The sequence below is a fragment of the Euwallacea fornicatus genome, chromosome 7 (genome assembly GCF_040115645.1).
Source record: "Euwallacea fornicatus isolate EFF26 chromosome 7, ASM4011564v1, whole genome shotgun sequence".
Taxonomy (NCBI): Eukaryota; Metazoa; Arthropoda; class Insecta; order Coleoptera; family Curculionidae; genus Euwallacea; species Euwallacea fornicatus.
This window is the reverse complement of record NC_089547.1, coordinates 4,079,257-4,094,901: the sequence shown is the minus strand read 5'-3', so window position 1 is coordinate 4,094,901 and position 15,645 is coordinate 4,079,257. Positions and strand designations below refer to the sequence as shown.

General features: G+C 40.2%; 1 protein-coding gene and 1 long non-coding RNA gene across 3 annotated transcripts in view; one reads left to right on the top strand and one right to left on the bottom strand.

Moving 5' to 3' along the window:
- The window catches only part of LOC136340191 (uncharacterized), a 62,699-nt gene extending 49,332 nt beyond the window's left edge, over positions 1-13,367 (bottom strand). Inside the window, exons 1-2 of the long non-coding RNA XR_010732271.1 lie at positions 13,210-13,367; positions 13,043-13,143 (exon numbers count right to left, since the gene is read on the bottom strand). This is a non-coding gene — a long non-coding RNA (uncharacterized lncRNA). The remainder of the gene's footprint in view (positions 1-13,042; positions 13,144-13,209) is intronic.
- The window catches only part of LOC136340184 (putative polypeptide N-acetylgalactosaminyltransferase 9), a 48,334-nt gene that overhangs the window by 22,598 nt on the left and 10,091 nt on the right, over positions 1-15,645 (top strand). For both annotated transcript variants that reach the window (XM_066284027.1, XM_066284026.1), the window contains exons 6-9: positions 10,555-10,826; positions 11,553-11,869; positions 14,696-14,948; positions 15,005-15,144. In XM_066284027.1, coding sequence (XP_066140124.1) covers positions 10,555-10,826; positions 11,553-11,869; positions 14,696-14,948; positions 15,005-15,144 — 982 coding nt within the window. The remainder of the gene's footprint in view (positions 1-10,554; positions 10,827-11,552; positions 11,870-14,695; positions 14,949-15,004; positions 15,145-15,645) is intronic.

Genomic DNA, 15,645 nt, shown 5'->3' with positions numbered 1-15,645 from the left:
AAACGCTTCAACTCAGCAGCTCCTCATGTGATTTACTTCACGAGATTTACCATCTGAAATACGCGAATCAACTCTAGGAATTTCTAAACTTGAATTGAGAATATTTTGAGGTTTCATCGGTCCCAAGAGCACTAATAACGGACGGGATGCCGAAAGTGATGGTGGCGTAATGACGTGAGAGTCGTGTACTCGAAAGTGATGAGGCGCTTGTAAAAGATCTTCCCTTGGTAAACAAATCAGTTTCAGGAAAGGGAACTTTTGCATACTCAAATAGGTTTCATTAGGGATTGAAACGAACTTACTGTTGTTTTATTCTGTCGGCGTCACGGAAGGAAAAGTAGGTTTGCGAGCATCCGTATATCTGTCGCCTTGCATCCGTTTCGAGCATATGTAATGTACCGAAAGTCATTCGATATGTGACGCTTGCTTAGAGCACGTATATTACACGGTATACATTTTCATATACTCATAATTTAAGGTTTCAGAAAATTCAGCTTTCAGGTAAATATATTCTAATATAATTCGACCTATCTCCCTAATCCCCCATGCAAAAGCGGATCGTCTTATACTTGGCAGGATTTAACTGCATTTATGGGAGAGCGGAAGTTCGAGGCGATGCAGGAAATGTATCCACAAAACAAATAACCCCGAGGGTCTCTGCTTTTAGGAGCCGCGCCATTCGGAGTGTCTCAATCCCCAGTCGCTCGTTCTTGGAGCCTCTATTGTCGCTCCGGAGTTTATGAATTAGATTAGGGCAGCTGCAGTTCGGGGATTTACGTACATTTTTGATTTACGGCGACCCACAAGGTATATAAATTAACTAAGAATTTAATATCGGCCCCCTCGAAACTACGGAAGCATTCGAATACGTCTTTTTATCCGGACCTTTCCGGCCAATTAAGTCCGGAAAGCTAACGCGTGGCCGACATTTTTGCGACGTTTCCTCAGGTTAAGCGAGATGGAAAGGGGTTAACGAGACTGTCGGGATTAATTCGGGATTTATTCACTCGAGGGCCCGGGGGTTATTTCATGGCGCCCCGCGCCCAAATTAGAGGGCCGGAATCGGGTCGGATCTAAAAGGAAATCACCTGCTCGACCGCGAATAATGAGACTTAGACTCCTCTATCTAGAACGCGTTTTAACTGTCCGTTTCCTTTTTTGAACGAATTACAAAGCAGGGGGCCCATTTGGCGCAGAGTTTAGGAGAAGATTTTGAGCCCGAAAACGCGATATTTTACTGGATCTAAAATGAGTCTGCCTGCTACCGCGTGTTCTAAAAAATTCCCAATTTAGTGGGGCATGGAACTATGCTGCGTGACATAGAAAAGGGAACGCCCCGTAAAAATGGTGTCATTTGAATTATTTTCGGTACGCACGTTTCTTGCGTTAAAAAAATGTCCCAATAAAAAATTGAACACATTTTATCGTTAAAAATCAAAAACAAATTAATAATTTGCCGGTCTCCTGCACTGTCTTATGCACTCCCATATAGGGTATTCGGATTTGAAGTATTTTGACACGAAAATCCAACTTCTCGGCTAGAAAAAGAAAAACTAGTATACAAGTCAAGAAGTAAATTTCGGGGAAAATATTAATTGCGAAAACACTATTTCGATATTTTTACAGTCCACGGCGCCAGAGGGCGCTTTTCAAAATTCCTCAAAACCTTTTTGTTTAGGTCAATGTCGAAGACATTATTGAAGTAAAACAAAAACATTCTCCAGGCAGTTTTTCGATTTGATTCCAGTGGCGCGTATAGTTTTTAACTACGGCGTACCGTTTTGTTAAAAACCCACGTGACTTCCTTAATTTCAATGAAAATCACTATCGGCTATGACTTAAAAAAATGTCAGTTTTAAACCATTTCCAGTTATGTAAGCATGTCTGTGGTTTTTTTCAAAAATAGCTAAAGTATTAGACTTTGTGTTTATGTTTGAATTGGCCTCGGCATCAGCAGTCCAAGTAACATTATCTATTTTATATGTTTCGATTTTTGCGTTAAAGTTTTCCATTTTTAGTATTGATTTGGTCCCAATTTTCCAAGTGAAACTGATAGATAACTATGAAAAATATGACATGATAAGGTATTTCATATTGTCAAACGCAAAGCCACAAGAAGCCTTTGAATTACACTTCCACAGCTATCCCGAGAGACATCGACCAGATAGAAGACTGTTTAAGAAATTAGGGAATAATTTCAAAAATTAAGGAAGCTTCAAAAAGGGCATACTACAACACTACAATTTAAATGAAGTTAACGAAATTGAAAAAGTAAATGTAATTGGAGAAGTTTTAAGAAATCCAAACATATCGCTTATTTTTGAAAATAACTATAGATATACTTACATGGTTGAAAATAGTTTAAAATGGACACTTCTTTGAAGTCATGCCGACTGCGATTTCCATTTAAATTAAAAAAGTTACGTCGGTTTTTGACAAAACGGTACGCTGTAACAAAAAACCAAGCACGCCACTGGAAACACATCGAAAAAGTGTCTTAAGAATATTATCGTTTTACTTCAATATTGTCTTAAACAAAAAAGTTTACAGGGATTCCGAAAAACGCCCTCTAGCGCCGTGGACTGGAAAGATATCGAAATGCGGTTTTCGCCATTAATATGCTGTCAAAAATCGGGCTCTTGACATGTATGCTAGGTTTTCCTTATCTAGCCGGGAGATGGGATTTTCCTGTCAAAACACTCCAAATCCGAACACCCTGTAAAGGAATGCATGACACGTCGCGGGACCGGCAAAGTATTAATTTATTTTTGGATTTTAACAATTAGGATTGTTCAATTTTAATGAAGCATTTGTTCTAGCGAAAGAAACGTGCGTACCAAATATGATTTAAATAACCCCCTTTTTTACGGGGTGTTTTCTTTTGTATGTATGTCACGCAGTACATTTGAGCACGAACCCGTATGTCTTTGATATGTTCTGCGTGATCTCGAATATAAATGAACCAACCTAACCTCACTTAAAAGTACAAATCTCTTTACCTGGATCATTAGTTTGGTTTTTATTAAAAATAGTCCTTTCCAAGACTCCCCGAAGTTTTGTGTTGGCGAGTTACAGCTTTCCGAATGCAAAAAAATGGCATTTACACTCGAACAAAAAGCCTTTTTGGTTGGGTCTTATTTTCGGAGTGGCGAGTTGGCAAACGGAGAATGGACCTATAAACTTCCACCCTGTCTTTAAGAATTTCATGAAAAATTTTCCCACGTTGCAGGGGTGGAGTTGCTGCAATTTCGCGGCACTTCGAACTATATTGTGAAATTGTTTTGTGAAATTGGCAGTGTTCAAAGAAAATCGGGAAGTAGTAAACCAACTGAACGCACCCCAGAACTTGTCGGAAATGTGAGACGAGCAGCGGATCTTCAAACTCTTAAAATTATCAGATGCGACGAGAAGTGCGGGGTGCAGTTTTTGGAAGAACCCTCGGGCGGGCCTGCAACAGTTCTCGTGCTGCATTGGTTGGAAGGGGAATATGCCGTTGGTATGTCCCAAAGAGACGTTCGTAGGGGAGGTGGGTAAATCTGACCGGCCTTCCCCGGGGTAACGAGGGTGCATGGACCCACGACGAGCGGAATCCAAGCGGGGTCGGTCCCCGCTTATCCGCGTTCGCCACACGTCACTGACGACCATTGATCTAATTGTGCGTCGATCGTCGACGTTAACTTTTGCACGTAGCGGCGCGCGCAGGTCGCCGTCGCGCCACCAGACGCACCTGCGCGGCACAAATATTTATCTTTTGCGGTTTTCGATCTATTCGCCGTGATAGGAAATCGAAATGGTTAATGTTTTTCCCGAGCGGAGCGCATCTCATATTCTTCATATTACAAATTTTCGCTCCCTGCAGCCCCAACTATTTCGCGGATATAAAATGCAGATTTGTATATGTACCGTAACGCCTATAGCTCGGCACTGGGGGTTTGTTAATTTCCCGTAAACCGAAACTGGCATGCCGAACTTCCGTTATTCATGGATCGTAAAAAGCCAAGTGCGCCTCGGCGAATATTCCGGTGAAATTTTAAATTATCCGGCTTTACGACGGTTCGTGACAAAATACAACTCCGGCTCCGAAATAAATTTCACGTCACCGTCTTGGGATAGAATGTAAAACACTATCATTCAATTTGTTTGAGCGATTTTTTCCCAGGTTTTATTACACCCCCGACGACCCTGTGTTTGGTACTTAGTTCGCGTCAAGCTTCTTCCATTCGAACCTCCCCAAACCGACGAGCGATGTTGTTAGAGGCAAATTAAGCCCCATTCCGCATAACCTGCCACTGTATGACTCGTATGCATTTATTACGAGAGATCTTTGTGTGCTTTGAAGCCCTTTGATGTCGCTAAACGACTGCCACTGCCCTTCTTTGCGCCCTTCTTCCGACTTCCATTGAACTCAAAGCAGGCAAATATTTGCTAAATCAAATTTAATGCATTCGAGACGTAAAGTCCTCGTATAATGCGCTACACAGCAAAGTTGCAGTGCTAATTTCCCATTTTTATTGTTTCGATTCGTTGGATAAAGGTTCGTTTCATGTTAAGGAAATTTATGGCGCAATTAGAGACGAAAAAGCAATTAAAAACGTATTAGAACCGTAGGTGGTACCTGCGGCCGTCGGCGCTGGTGAGGTTGTTGCGTCTTCGCGAATTAGGAAATTGTTTTTTTCCGGGAATAATGACGATTACAAAGAGAACGATAAATCATCGGCATAATTTTTCAAAGGGCTCGCATGACACCACACTGTTGGCAAATTCCCGAAACTTAAAGGTTCTGCTTGATTGCGAGAGTCGAGCACAACGCAAAGTAATTAATCTAAAGCGCGGACAAGTTGCTGTTGTACAAACTTTTCATTGGGGCGCATTGTTGTTAAGAAAGAAAGAAAAAAAGGGGAGGCGATATTGTAGAGAGATGCAAAAACATGCACATGACACGTCCAGGGATCGGTTTTTAAAGCCTCACACACGTCACTTCCATCGTGAAATGGATTGCAAAGGAGCGGATAATGGATCGTGCTCAGCAACGGAATGCCGAAATAGGAACAATGTAGTTGCCGGAATGTTTGTCAGTGATTGGCATGTTGACAAATGGTCGCTATTTGTTGCCCTTGCATACTTAGACAAAGTCATTACTTTTTTTTTTTTAAATCACGTCTCAATCGTTGCAAAATAATTTCAATCAGAAGCGATCAGAGTCGAACTCTGCGGAGGTGCGATCGACGCTCGCATCAATACGCGTCCTCCGCGCGCAACAACGATGACGATAGAACGACGCGGCGTTGCCATTTGCGAGAATCAGTTCGTAATTAAGGGAAAATAACGGATGATTATTTAAAAAAAAAAAATATATATATATATATATGTATATATCTGCCAGTAAGCGGTGGGCCGTAAACTCAGGGCGTTGATTAGCCAACTCACTCTTTACCATCAAACGCCTAAAACCAACAGATGAACCGTTCCCATGCGTGCCTTTGATATTTCAACGCTTATTAAAGTTTTTCTTTCGATGATCGCCCTTCGCCCACCGCCATTGGAATCGAGTTTTTGGCATGATATCAATGATTCTAACTTTGAAATTCAAACTCAAACATATAAGCGAAAGATAACACCGATCTATTCGCAAATAGTTCGACTGCAAATGCGGCCAGACAAATGGATCGGAAGATAAAACGTTCGCATCCAATCCAGAGCTTTGCGGATCGGATGCATCATATTTCCTATGCGCTGTAAGATTTTAATTGGGTTCAATATTGGATTGCGCGCAAATTCGGCCCGATCCACTTTTGGGGGCTACTCGATCGAGTTAAGACCGAGATAATGGGGATCCGACGACCGATGGGCCTCCATTGATTGCTGTTGCGAGGCTCCTCGATAAAATTACGGCTGGATTCAGAACACCCAATATTAGGTTCTGAGACGAATTTTCCAAAAAGAAAAAAAAAATGAAAGAAACAATAGATGTCGCAGTAGAGAGTCACTGCAGAACGCAACAGGGGCATATCCCATTTCCTACAAACCACTAACTTCCCCAGACACTCTCGGTAAATATTATTTTCGCTCCCGTGGGACAATGTGGCGTTGCGAGCTCTAACTTCCGACAAAGTTTCTTTTCATAAAAATAGGTGAGTTTACTTAATAACAGCTGCGAGCTTGAACTTTGTATGGGGGTTCGCGGAAAGGAGTCTCTATTCATTAAGTTCAACGAGGCGGAAATTAGTGATTGTTTTACACTCGATGGCGTTCGTGGTGCAATTTTGGTGGTCGATTCGTGTAAGAACGGAACACTGTCTCTTTTCGCATTTGACCCGATCCGAAAAAGTCCAAAAGCCCAAGTTTGCATGCACACATTTGAAGATCTATATCCTTAAATATACGTTAGCACTCCCCCGAGGAGAGCAGAGCAGAGCATATTCTTCCAAATCCCTCAACGTTTCGAAAAGCGGTATAGAACGATATAGACCCACGTGACGGTATGTTATATTTCATAACGAGTCACGAAAATTTAAATTCCTCGTGGGTGCGTGATAGTTCCACGATGAACAATGCCTTGAATCCAGTTACTTGCTCAATAAGCTGTTTTTTTGGTTATAAACCATTTTGGAAGAGAAGCCGGCTGTTCTCGGTTTATCCTGCTGTTAATACTCATAACCGGGATCGATTCCACGGAGCGGCGAGTTCATTGAGTGATTGGCCTCCTCGGGGGAACAAATCGGACCGTCGTTCATCTCATTTCGTACCTCCTTTCTTTCTGTCATACACACCTTCGGTACCTGCTCATTTTCCCGGCTTACGCATCAGTCAGACTTAAGAAGAATGGAGAAATTCCAGCGCGACACATTCGTATCGCACCATCAAATAGAGCCATAAGTAATGATAATCAGCGATATTTTTCCTGATTATACTCTGAATTTCATTAGCACTCCGGGAAATTGCTATTTTCCGTGCGCTTGCGGGGACGATGTGTTTTCCCGTGCTCTTATATTTTCAGTCAAGTTAACTAACTGGGAAATACCCATTTTCAGTGTCGTTTAATGAAAAGATTAAAACAGTTTAATGCGTGGCCCGAAAATGTGTAGAGTTCCTGATTTAATTAACTCGAATTCAACGTCTCTGTGCAAGACGAGGCAAGTTTTATGAAATAACTAATGAATTCTCTCTATCGATAGCACGATCTCTCGATGGCGATAGATATCGATGTAAGATATGCGGAGAAAAGTCACGGATGTGGAAGGCACCATGGAGGTAGCCCAAGACAGATTTCAACTGCCCAACCTGCGTCTCATTTAAAAAGTCAGATTTCTGCAGGCAAGTCACGACTCGTATAGTATTTCTGCAGTAACCGATTGATTCATGATCTCCACAGATTGGGAGGCAGTGAATGAGCAATGCAGGTTCCAAATGTTCAGCTATTTGTTGTAAAGGGGCAATAAATAATTAATCGAGCGATCAGGCCGGTTTATCCATTGAAAATCTAGGGCCCTTTCCTCCACGACCTGAATCTAATGACTCAAAATTGTACGATTGAATGTTTCCCGAACCTATTCACGGGACAGGAGTAATTTGTAATGCCAGATGTGGCTGATAAAAAGATTTAGCCGTCGTTGATGTCATAAAAGCGAGAGGGAAATAGAGGCCTAAGAGATTCCTTTTTATTGGTCTCAACTGGATGAAAGCGAAACCGGCATCGGAGAAACGGGGATAATGACTTGTGACCTGCATTTCAAGTACGCATTTAATAAAAATTCTATTGACTAAAAAAACCGATGAAAATTAAAAAGGAACAGAACTTTGGATTTTCAATGTTGGCTTATTAATTAAAACTCGGCCCTTTTTCAATGTTTTCAAGAGAGCCCTAAAGGGAAGACTTAGTTTCCTCTAATCCTGCTACTTTTTTAATTGGATTATTGCCGGGCCGGCATTTTTGCAGCATCAGCTTACTCACGTGGGACCCAATTACATTAAAAGGAAACCTGCATGGGGTCGGTTTAGTGTTGAGTTGTCGAGCCGGAATTAATACGGTTTCATTGGATGAAATAAAAAAAAAAGGGCTCTTTTTTGTCTGGAAATTCTAGAACTACCAGCAAAACGGTAATGTAAAAAATTAAAAGTCAATTACGAGGAGAACAATTCCAATTTGCTTGGCAAACATTAAACTTTTACAGGGGCTCAGTTAAAATTGACTTCAAGGCCTGTCCAAATAAGCCCTACGTGGTACAAATAAATATGTCTGCCCAACATAAATTTGCTTTTATTTTTCCTCTGAGGCCGATAAGAGAAACTGCCACGAAGCACTCAGGCTTTAATCTCCTAGGAAAGTGAAGAGATTCTATACTTACACTATTTTTGTATCTAATTAACCAAATTTTTCTAATTAACAAGTGAAATATTATGACTGAACACGAGTTTTTCATCAAAAGAACCGGAAAATTTGCATTTAAATGGAACTTGTTCCGGACATAAGATCTCAAAGCGATGCGGGGAAGGAGTTGAGAAATTCAATAAATAAGTAACCACGCTATAAATAATTCGCCCTGTATGGACGTTTTGTCGTAACTTGGAGCCTAGAGGTTGTTGCTCAATTTGTAACGCGACTTTTAGAAAATGTCTTTTTTTAATTCTCTACCTTTGTGCATGTGGGGCTCTGCACTGAACATCACCAAAAACAACACCATCAGGGTTATTTTATAACCTGAACTAACAACAAACTTTCGCAACCTCGAGAAAATATTTGGTACCTAATTCATATTACGAGACTTTGAAAATTGCATTAATTGGACAGTGGACAGACAGCACTAATTTTTGGAGTGTCCTATGGCGTTTAACCGCTAGGTTTTTGAATCAAATTTCAGAGTAAACATGCATCTATAAAGAATCGCTTTAACTTTGAGACAATATATCATCCCTAAGGACAATCAGGGAAGAGTCCGAGTTTTTTCAACCAGAACGGCATAATAATGTTAAATGATCGGACTTTTGGGAAATGGGTAAACTGGCGAGAAAGGCACAGTTTCAGATTTGATTTATAGTGTAAGTACTTCCATCTAAATTTCCATGCGAATCTCAACCAACTTCCACGAAGCCGGAAAAACGAGCACGAAAAATACTTTTAATTTCGCATGTAGTAAAGACTGCCAAACAAATAATTCATAAAGTCTTCAAGTGAAGAAGTCAAAACAAACGTTCAAAGTCTAAATTTATTTCAACTCTCTGGTGTCCATCAAACGAGTAAAACAAAAGTGGAAAGAAACTTTTCCGATTTTTTCGGCCTTAATGGTTCGAATCAGAAGAAGTGCTCACCAGGGGTAAAAAAGATTCCTAAATTCGATATAAATGCTAAAATATAGAATTTGCGCGGAGTTTCCCGACCGGCGGGCTCAAAGGGGATTTGCTCCGGCTTTTCCTTTCTATAAAATCGCATTAATTTCAGAGCTTAGGTGCATATTTCCTTGTCTTGTTTGCTTATTTTATTAGCGTCATTCTGATTCAGGGACTAAGGGCTTTAATTGCGAAATTACTGAATTGTTTTCAAGGGAGAATACATTTGAAATTTGGCCGGGCCCAAGATTAAAAGATTTTCGTAGGCTTTATAATTTTATTTATATTTTGATGTGTAAGGAAAAGTGGACGAATTCGCGTACTCTTCAGTTATTGTTGACAATCGAATACGTTCGCGAACCTCCGGAGCACGTCGGCTCCGAAGATGCCGATGCATGGGAGTTCGGTTGAGACGGACGTACATCAACTGGACAACATATTTATTACGTTACATTTTTTTTTTTATTGTTTCATTTAAATATCTCCCTGATTCTTGGCGGATGAAATATCGCAGAAGTCAAGTGGGAAGTGCATAGCATCGAACAGGGGAGATGGATTAGAATTTTTTCCATATTCCCAATTCGCCATGGCTGAAACAATCAAAACCCAATCAGCAACAAAAGCGGACAATACAGCAGCCGGTTTTTTTTATTCGCAAATGCGTCCACGTCACACCGAACGATAATGCCGGCCGAAACGTTTCGGTTCGCCCCATCAATCATCAAGGGGCGAACGCACTCATTTTTTTCCCCGGAAAAAGGACCTTTCGGATTCTTCACTTCAAATCCGATCACCGAACTATAATATAAAAAACTCAATTTGACGGTTGACTTATTAAACGACTTAACTATGGAAATAAAATTAATAACCTAAGCCATGAGGTTTATTAACGACCCTTCTCGAAGGGTTATATATATATATATATATATAGGGTAACCGTAACGATTTTTTGGCTTTTAATTCCTGATTAGACATATTAGATCCATAAACGATCAGTCTCCTGCAACGGCAAGCAAATGGCCATGACAGCCTAACCGGAGGTAGAAAAAGTATTGCGACGCATGCGTTTACCGTGCACCACGCAGTATTTAAAACGTTTGCATTCGTCTTTTGAATATTAACGCATGTGCAATTATTCTAGTTGCTCTTCTTGGAGTATCTACGCAGTTTCTACACTCAGCTGTCAGCCTTCATTTGTTTTAGTTTCATGAATTTTATATTATTTGTCAGGTGTAAGCAGCCGGGGCGGTATTTGACCACTTTGCCGAAGACATCAGTAATTATTTGTTTCCATAATGAGGCATGGTCGGTGCTGCTACGCACGGTGCACTCAGTTTTGGACCGATCTCCATCTGAATTAATACACGAAGTTATTTTGGTGGATGATTTCTCGGATATGGAACATCTCAAGAGGCAGCTGGAGGAGTATTGGTTCAGAGAGCCTAAAGTGAAGATCGTACGTGCCCCCCAGAGAGTGGGATTGATTAGAGCTAGGCTGATAGGTAAGGACAAAACCTTGAGATAAATTTATTTATATTATGACATTTACCTTCCTTTATGGTTTTCTCTAGAAAATCGTCAGTTTTAATTTTTAATTTGAAATTGTTTTAAAAGCAATATACGCATATTGTGTAAAACCAAATGTCGTGATATCCATAAGTCCCTGATAGGAACGCGTGAGGGGGAAAAGACATTTTTGTTCCTTTGAAGTCAGACCCCAGAGACCTGATCTCTGCCTTGACAACCAGTAGCTTAAGCAACTTAACCACCATCAAATCTACATTTAGTTGTAACAAGGCTCGACTTCAGCAACTTCTTTCCTATCAGTGACTTAGCTATCTTATATGTTAACTTTTTTGCGTTATCATGTGTCGTTGCTTATTAGCCCCCACCGACTTAGAAACCCGTTTCTCTATTATTAAATCACAATCTTACCCGCTGGGACTTAACTCGTAGTAAGTCACGAACACATAAATTATGAAACTTGATGAATTCTTAACGGTTTCTCATACGTCCATGAATTATGGAAATGAAGGGATTTTCTTGTTTGTCACGTGAAACTTTTGACAGCCTTTATATATGCCAGTTACATTACATTGTCGCCATACACTAAATAAAGCAATTTTAGATGATGTGGCTCATTTGAATTACAATATGTGACGTTCTATTAATATTATTGAGTTTTTATATATTTTGATTATCAACTGACATCAATTTATTTTCTTCAGGTTACGAGCATGCCTCCGGGGCAGTTTTAACCTATTTGGACTCTCACTGTGAGTGCACCGAAGGCTGGTTGGAGCCTCTTCTGGACAGGATTGCCCGGAATTCGACTACAGTAGTCTGCCCTGTAATCGATGTAATTGATGACAATACTCTGGCCTACATTTATCACGACAGCAGCGCTGTTAACGTGGGTGGTTTCGATTGGAATTTGCAGTTCAATTGGCACTCGGTACCCCAGCATGAGAAGCAAAGACACAAAAATACTGCTGAACCTGTGTGGAGCCCAACTATGGCCGGGGGGTTGTTCAGTATAGATAGGGTAAGGGGTGAATTTGAGTACTGTTATTTCCTTTTGCAACACTGCCTACATTTCACCTTTACCTCAAGTGCGGCCCCGGCCGCAGCTATTAGCTTTATTAAGACTGCACGGTTTCATTAGATAATGCATGTTTTTGCCGGCCGGAAATGCCAGAATAGCGCAAAACAATGCAATCCGCACAAATTCCTCGTTGTTGTAACGATTGCAAGGGCGCAGCTTGAATACTTTTTTCCTTTTTATGTTCAGATCTTTATCCCGAACTTTTTTGGGCGTAAATAAATACATTATTTTTCAATCTATCTAATGACGTGGCGGACGTTAGTCACGCCACCCTTCTCTATGTAATAAAACATCATTTGTAAAACTCGACAATAACCCCGGACACGTAACACGTACGATTCGCCGACAACACTCGGACATGGAAAAGTTTCCTCTGACGTCCTAAAAATGGGAAGTTTTAAATTTATGTCTAACAAAACGGGACGTCGTGTTTAAGCCCGAAGTTGGCCGCATTGATGTATAAAGTTAATTCGAAACTGGGGCTTAGGAGGCTCCCACGGTGTCAGAGTGAAAAACAAACAATCCCGCCGGGATTATGTTTTAAAACGTGTTTGCGAACTGATAATGTGGGGCTTTTAATTCATTTTCGTTTAAAAGGGCCGGTGGCGATGGCATTTTACTGTCAATAGGGCCTTTGAGTCTTTGTTCAAAGATTGTAAAAATGATGCAGATAGTATACCTATTTATTTAAGAGTGCATTTTAGGAGTTTTAGGGCACAAATAGTTAGGCACTTATTTAGATTAAAAGTGAAGAAAGAATTGCGTGGTAGACTGAGAATGTCCGTATGGTTCGTAGACATTACTCATTTTTAGTTCGTGTCGGTTTTGTGTAGGTCTTTTGGATATTAATGAAAAATCGCATTATGACAAAAATATAAATGCTTCTGAGACCCTGTAAGATCAAACCATAGGCTAGCAACGTGGCATGGTATGTGTAATCTTATTAGTACCAAGAACAAACAGGACGAGTACTAGAAAACTGGAATCACTGAGTTCCTCATTGTATATTTCCTCAAAAAATTTAAAGGTATTTTTTAATACCTATACGTAGTTGGGGTTAATCACACTTCTCAATGGGTCTTTCTCGCATTATTGAAGCTAAATAGTACTTACATACGTCTTTCCAGTGATCCAGTGTGCGCCCAAGAAGGCCAATCTTGTAGCACTTGTCCTAGCTTAAAAACCTGTCAGTGGCTATTTCTATAATAGTCTTCCTACAAAATATCGGCAAATTTGAAATTTTCCCACTGAAAACGAGGCAAAATGCTTTTGGTACAAACCTTTTTCGACTTTCTTCAAACGAATCCAAAAAACTACTGAACATGTCCACCATGTTTTCACTGTTGTTTGTGGCAGTATTAGTCACGGCGAAGCACAGCGTTGTCACATCCCTTGTATTTTTATGGTAAATGGTCAAATTGCAAGATTTCCATTAAATGCATTGTGTAATTTGACGTTGCATTACATTGTTTACATTTGCACATGAAATGCTGCAATGACCATTTAATAAACTACTAATATATAATGAGTACAGCATAAAAAGTGAATGTTTGCAGTTTTCTACCTTTTGTTTACATTCTAGTCTTGTACAAAGGCAAATTCCCAATATCATCCGGATGTTTTAATGTCGAGCTAGGTTCACTTCCCGTTAATTTCGTATTGAATTTAAAATATAAATAGTTTTGTTATGGCGTCGATTTGAATTAAAATGTTAAATTAAAGGATGATATTTTGATAGCACCACGTTGCCGCATTTCTATTTTAGTTCGCGCTGAAATGTCATTTGAAAAAAAAGCTGCGTCGGTGGTGGCGCATCACACGGGTAAAATAAATGAACAGGGACGTAATTGATTTAAATTATTTATGATATTAACATAGAATAAATGGACAGGGACGGATTATATTTTTTGTCCATTTTATTTTTTTAAATAATTCCTTTGACAGACACTTGACAAGGGAATTAAACCTTGGGTTTACCAGCCAAGCCTCAGTAAGCTTTACGACCGCCCCATAAAATAAAATAATTGCCGGATCTAATGCGTGTAACATTTTTATGTCGGAACGCAGATGCCAGGGTGCAACTGGGCCGGCAGGTGGGGCAATATTTCCGCTTTTTCAGGCGACAATTCATAATTTACGACCCGGTTTATTAAAACAATGAATTACGGGCTTTTCATAAGCTACGTAATCCTGGCATGGAGCGTTTGTTTTCCGTGTCGACACCTCGGAAACGGTCAATGTGCGAGATAAATTTCGATTCCGGCCTTGAAAAACTTGTTTTCCTGGTAGAAGTTAAAAACCTGGAAAACTATGCATACATACGAAGAAATTATGCAAATAATAATAAAAGTTGTCATCGCGCGAGCCGGTCTGAAGGGAAATAAACACTTTGCACTTTATTTTCATTTAACCAGAGGCAATGCTTTGAGCATTTACTACATTTACATAAACAGTTTAAAATATCCGATTACTGAGCATGGCGTTCTCGTGGCCGTAGCATTGTGCGCCGGATATTTCATATGCGGAGATAAAACTACTACAACAAACGTATGTAAATATATATATATACACGAGGTTTTCCCAGCGAAGCTAAGGCTGCATTCATATGGGTAATTTAACTCTGTCGTCTCGTTTATCAAAATTTGTGAGAGGCACAATACCCGTTATTAGACGGCTGCCTAATAATGCATTTCAACTGTAACAAATATGCGTAATTTGGCATTCTGGCTTAAGCTCTCCAAAACGTAATAAAAAGAACTTTTCAAGGAGTTTTTCAAACAACTCGGCACCTACGACGAAGGCTTCGACATATGGGGAGGAGAGAATCTGGAGCTCTCCTTTAAAACCTGGATGTGTGGGGGCACCCTGGAGATCGTTCCGTGTTCGCACGTAGGGCACATCTTCAGAAAGAGATCTCCGTACAAATGGCGACAAGGAGTCAACGTATTAAGGCGCAACTCTGTCCGATTGGCTGAAGTGTGGTTGGACGATTACGCCAAGTACTACTATCAAAGAATAGGTACGTTTTGATTTGCTGAAGGAGCAACAGTTATGTTATTTATGATTTCCTTCCAGGCCACGATAAAGGCAAATTTGGTGACGTGTCGTCCCGAATATCCCTTAGAAAGAAACTCGGCTGCAAGAACTTCCAATGGTACCTGGACAACATCTATCCGGAGCTGTTCATCCCGGGAGACGCAGTAGCTAATGGAGAGGTAATATCAGCCCATATATAGATACATTTGAGAGTAAAAATTAGCACCTCCTTGAAAAGCACTACCAGACAGGGAACTTAAAATATACCTTTCTTTATACGCTTTAAAACTACGGCAAAAGTCAGCACGTAAAGTAGATTAAAAGAAACTCCCCGAGTTCACCGTAGTTGGAAACAATCAATTACCTCCTGTATCAGAAGTTGCTGCTGCCGAAAGAATCTCGGGTTTCGTTTTTTTTTGCATTTAGGTAAAATCGCAAATAGATTTTTTTTAACCTAAATCATTTCTTTGAATCTAAACGAGTTGTGTATAGCTGAAGTGACCGAGACTGAGTTGAGAAATTTGAGAAGTTACAATCACTCCAAGAAAAGTTTTAGCTTGAAGTTAAGTGCGTGCAGAATTGGTTTTCACTGAGGAACGTCGCTACCAATAGAACTGTAATTTTTCCACCGAAATGTTGTTAAACTCCTAACCTCCATCGTTCAGTAAAATGATATTTTT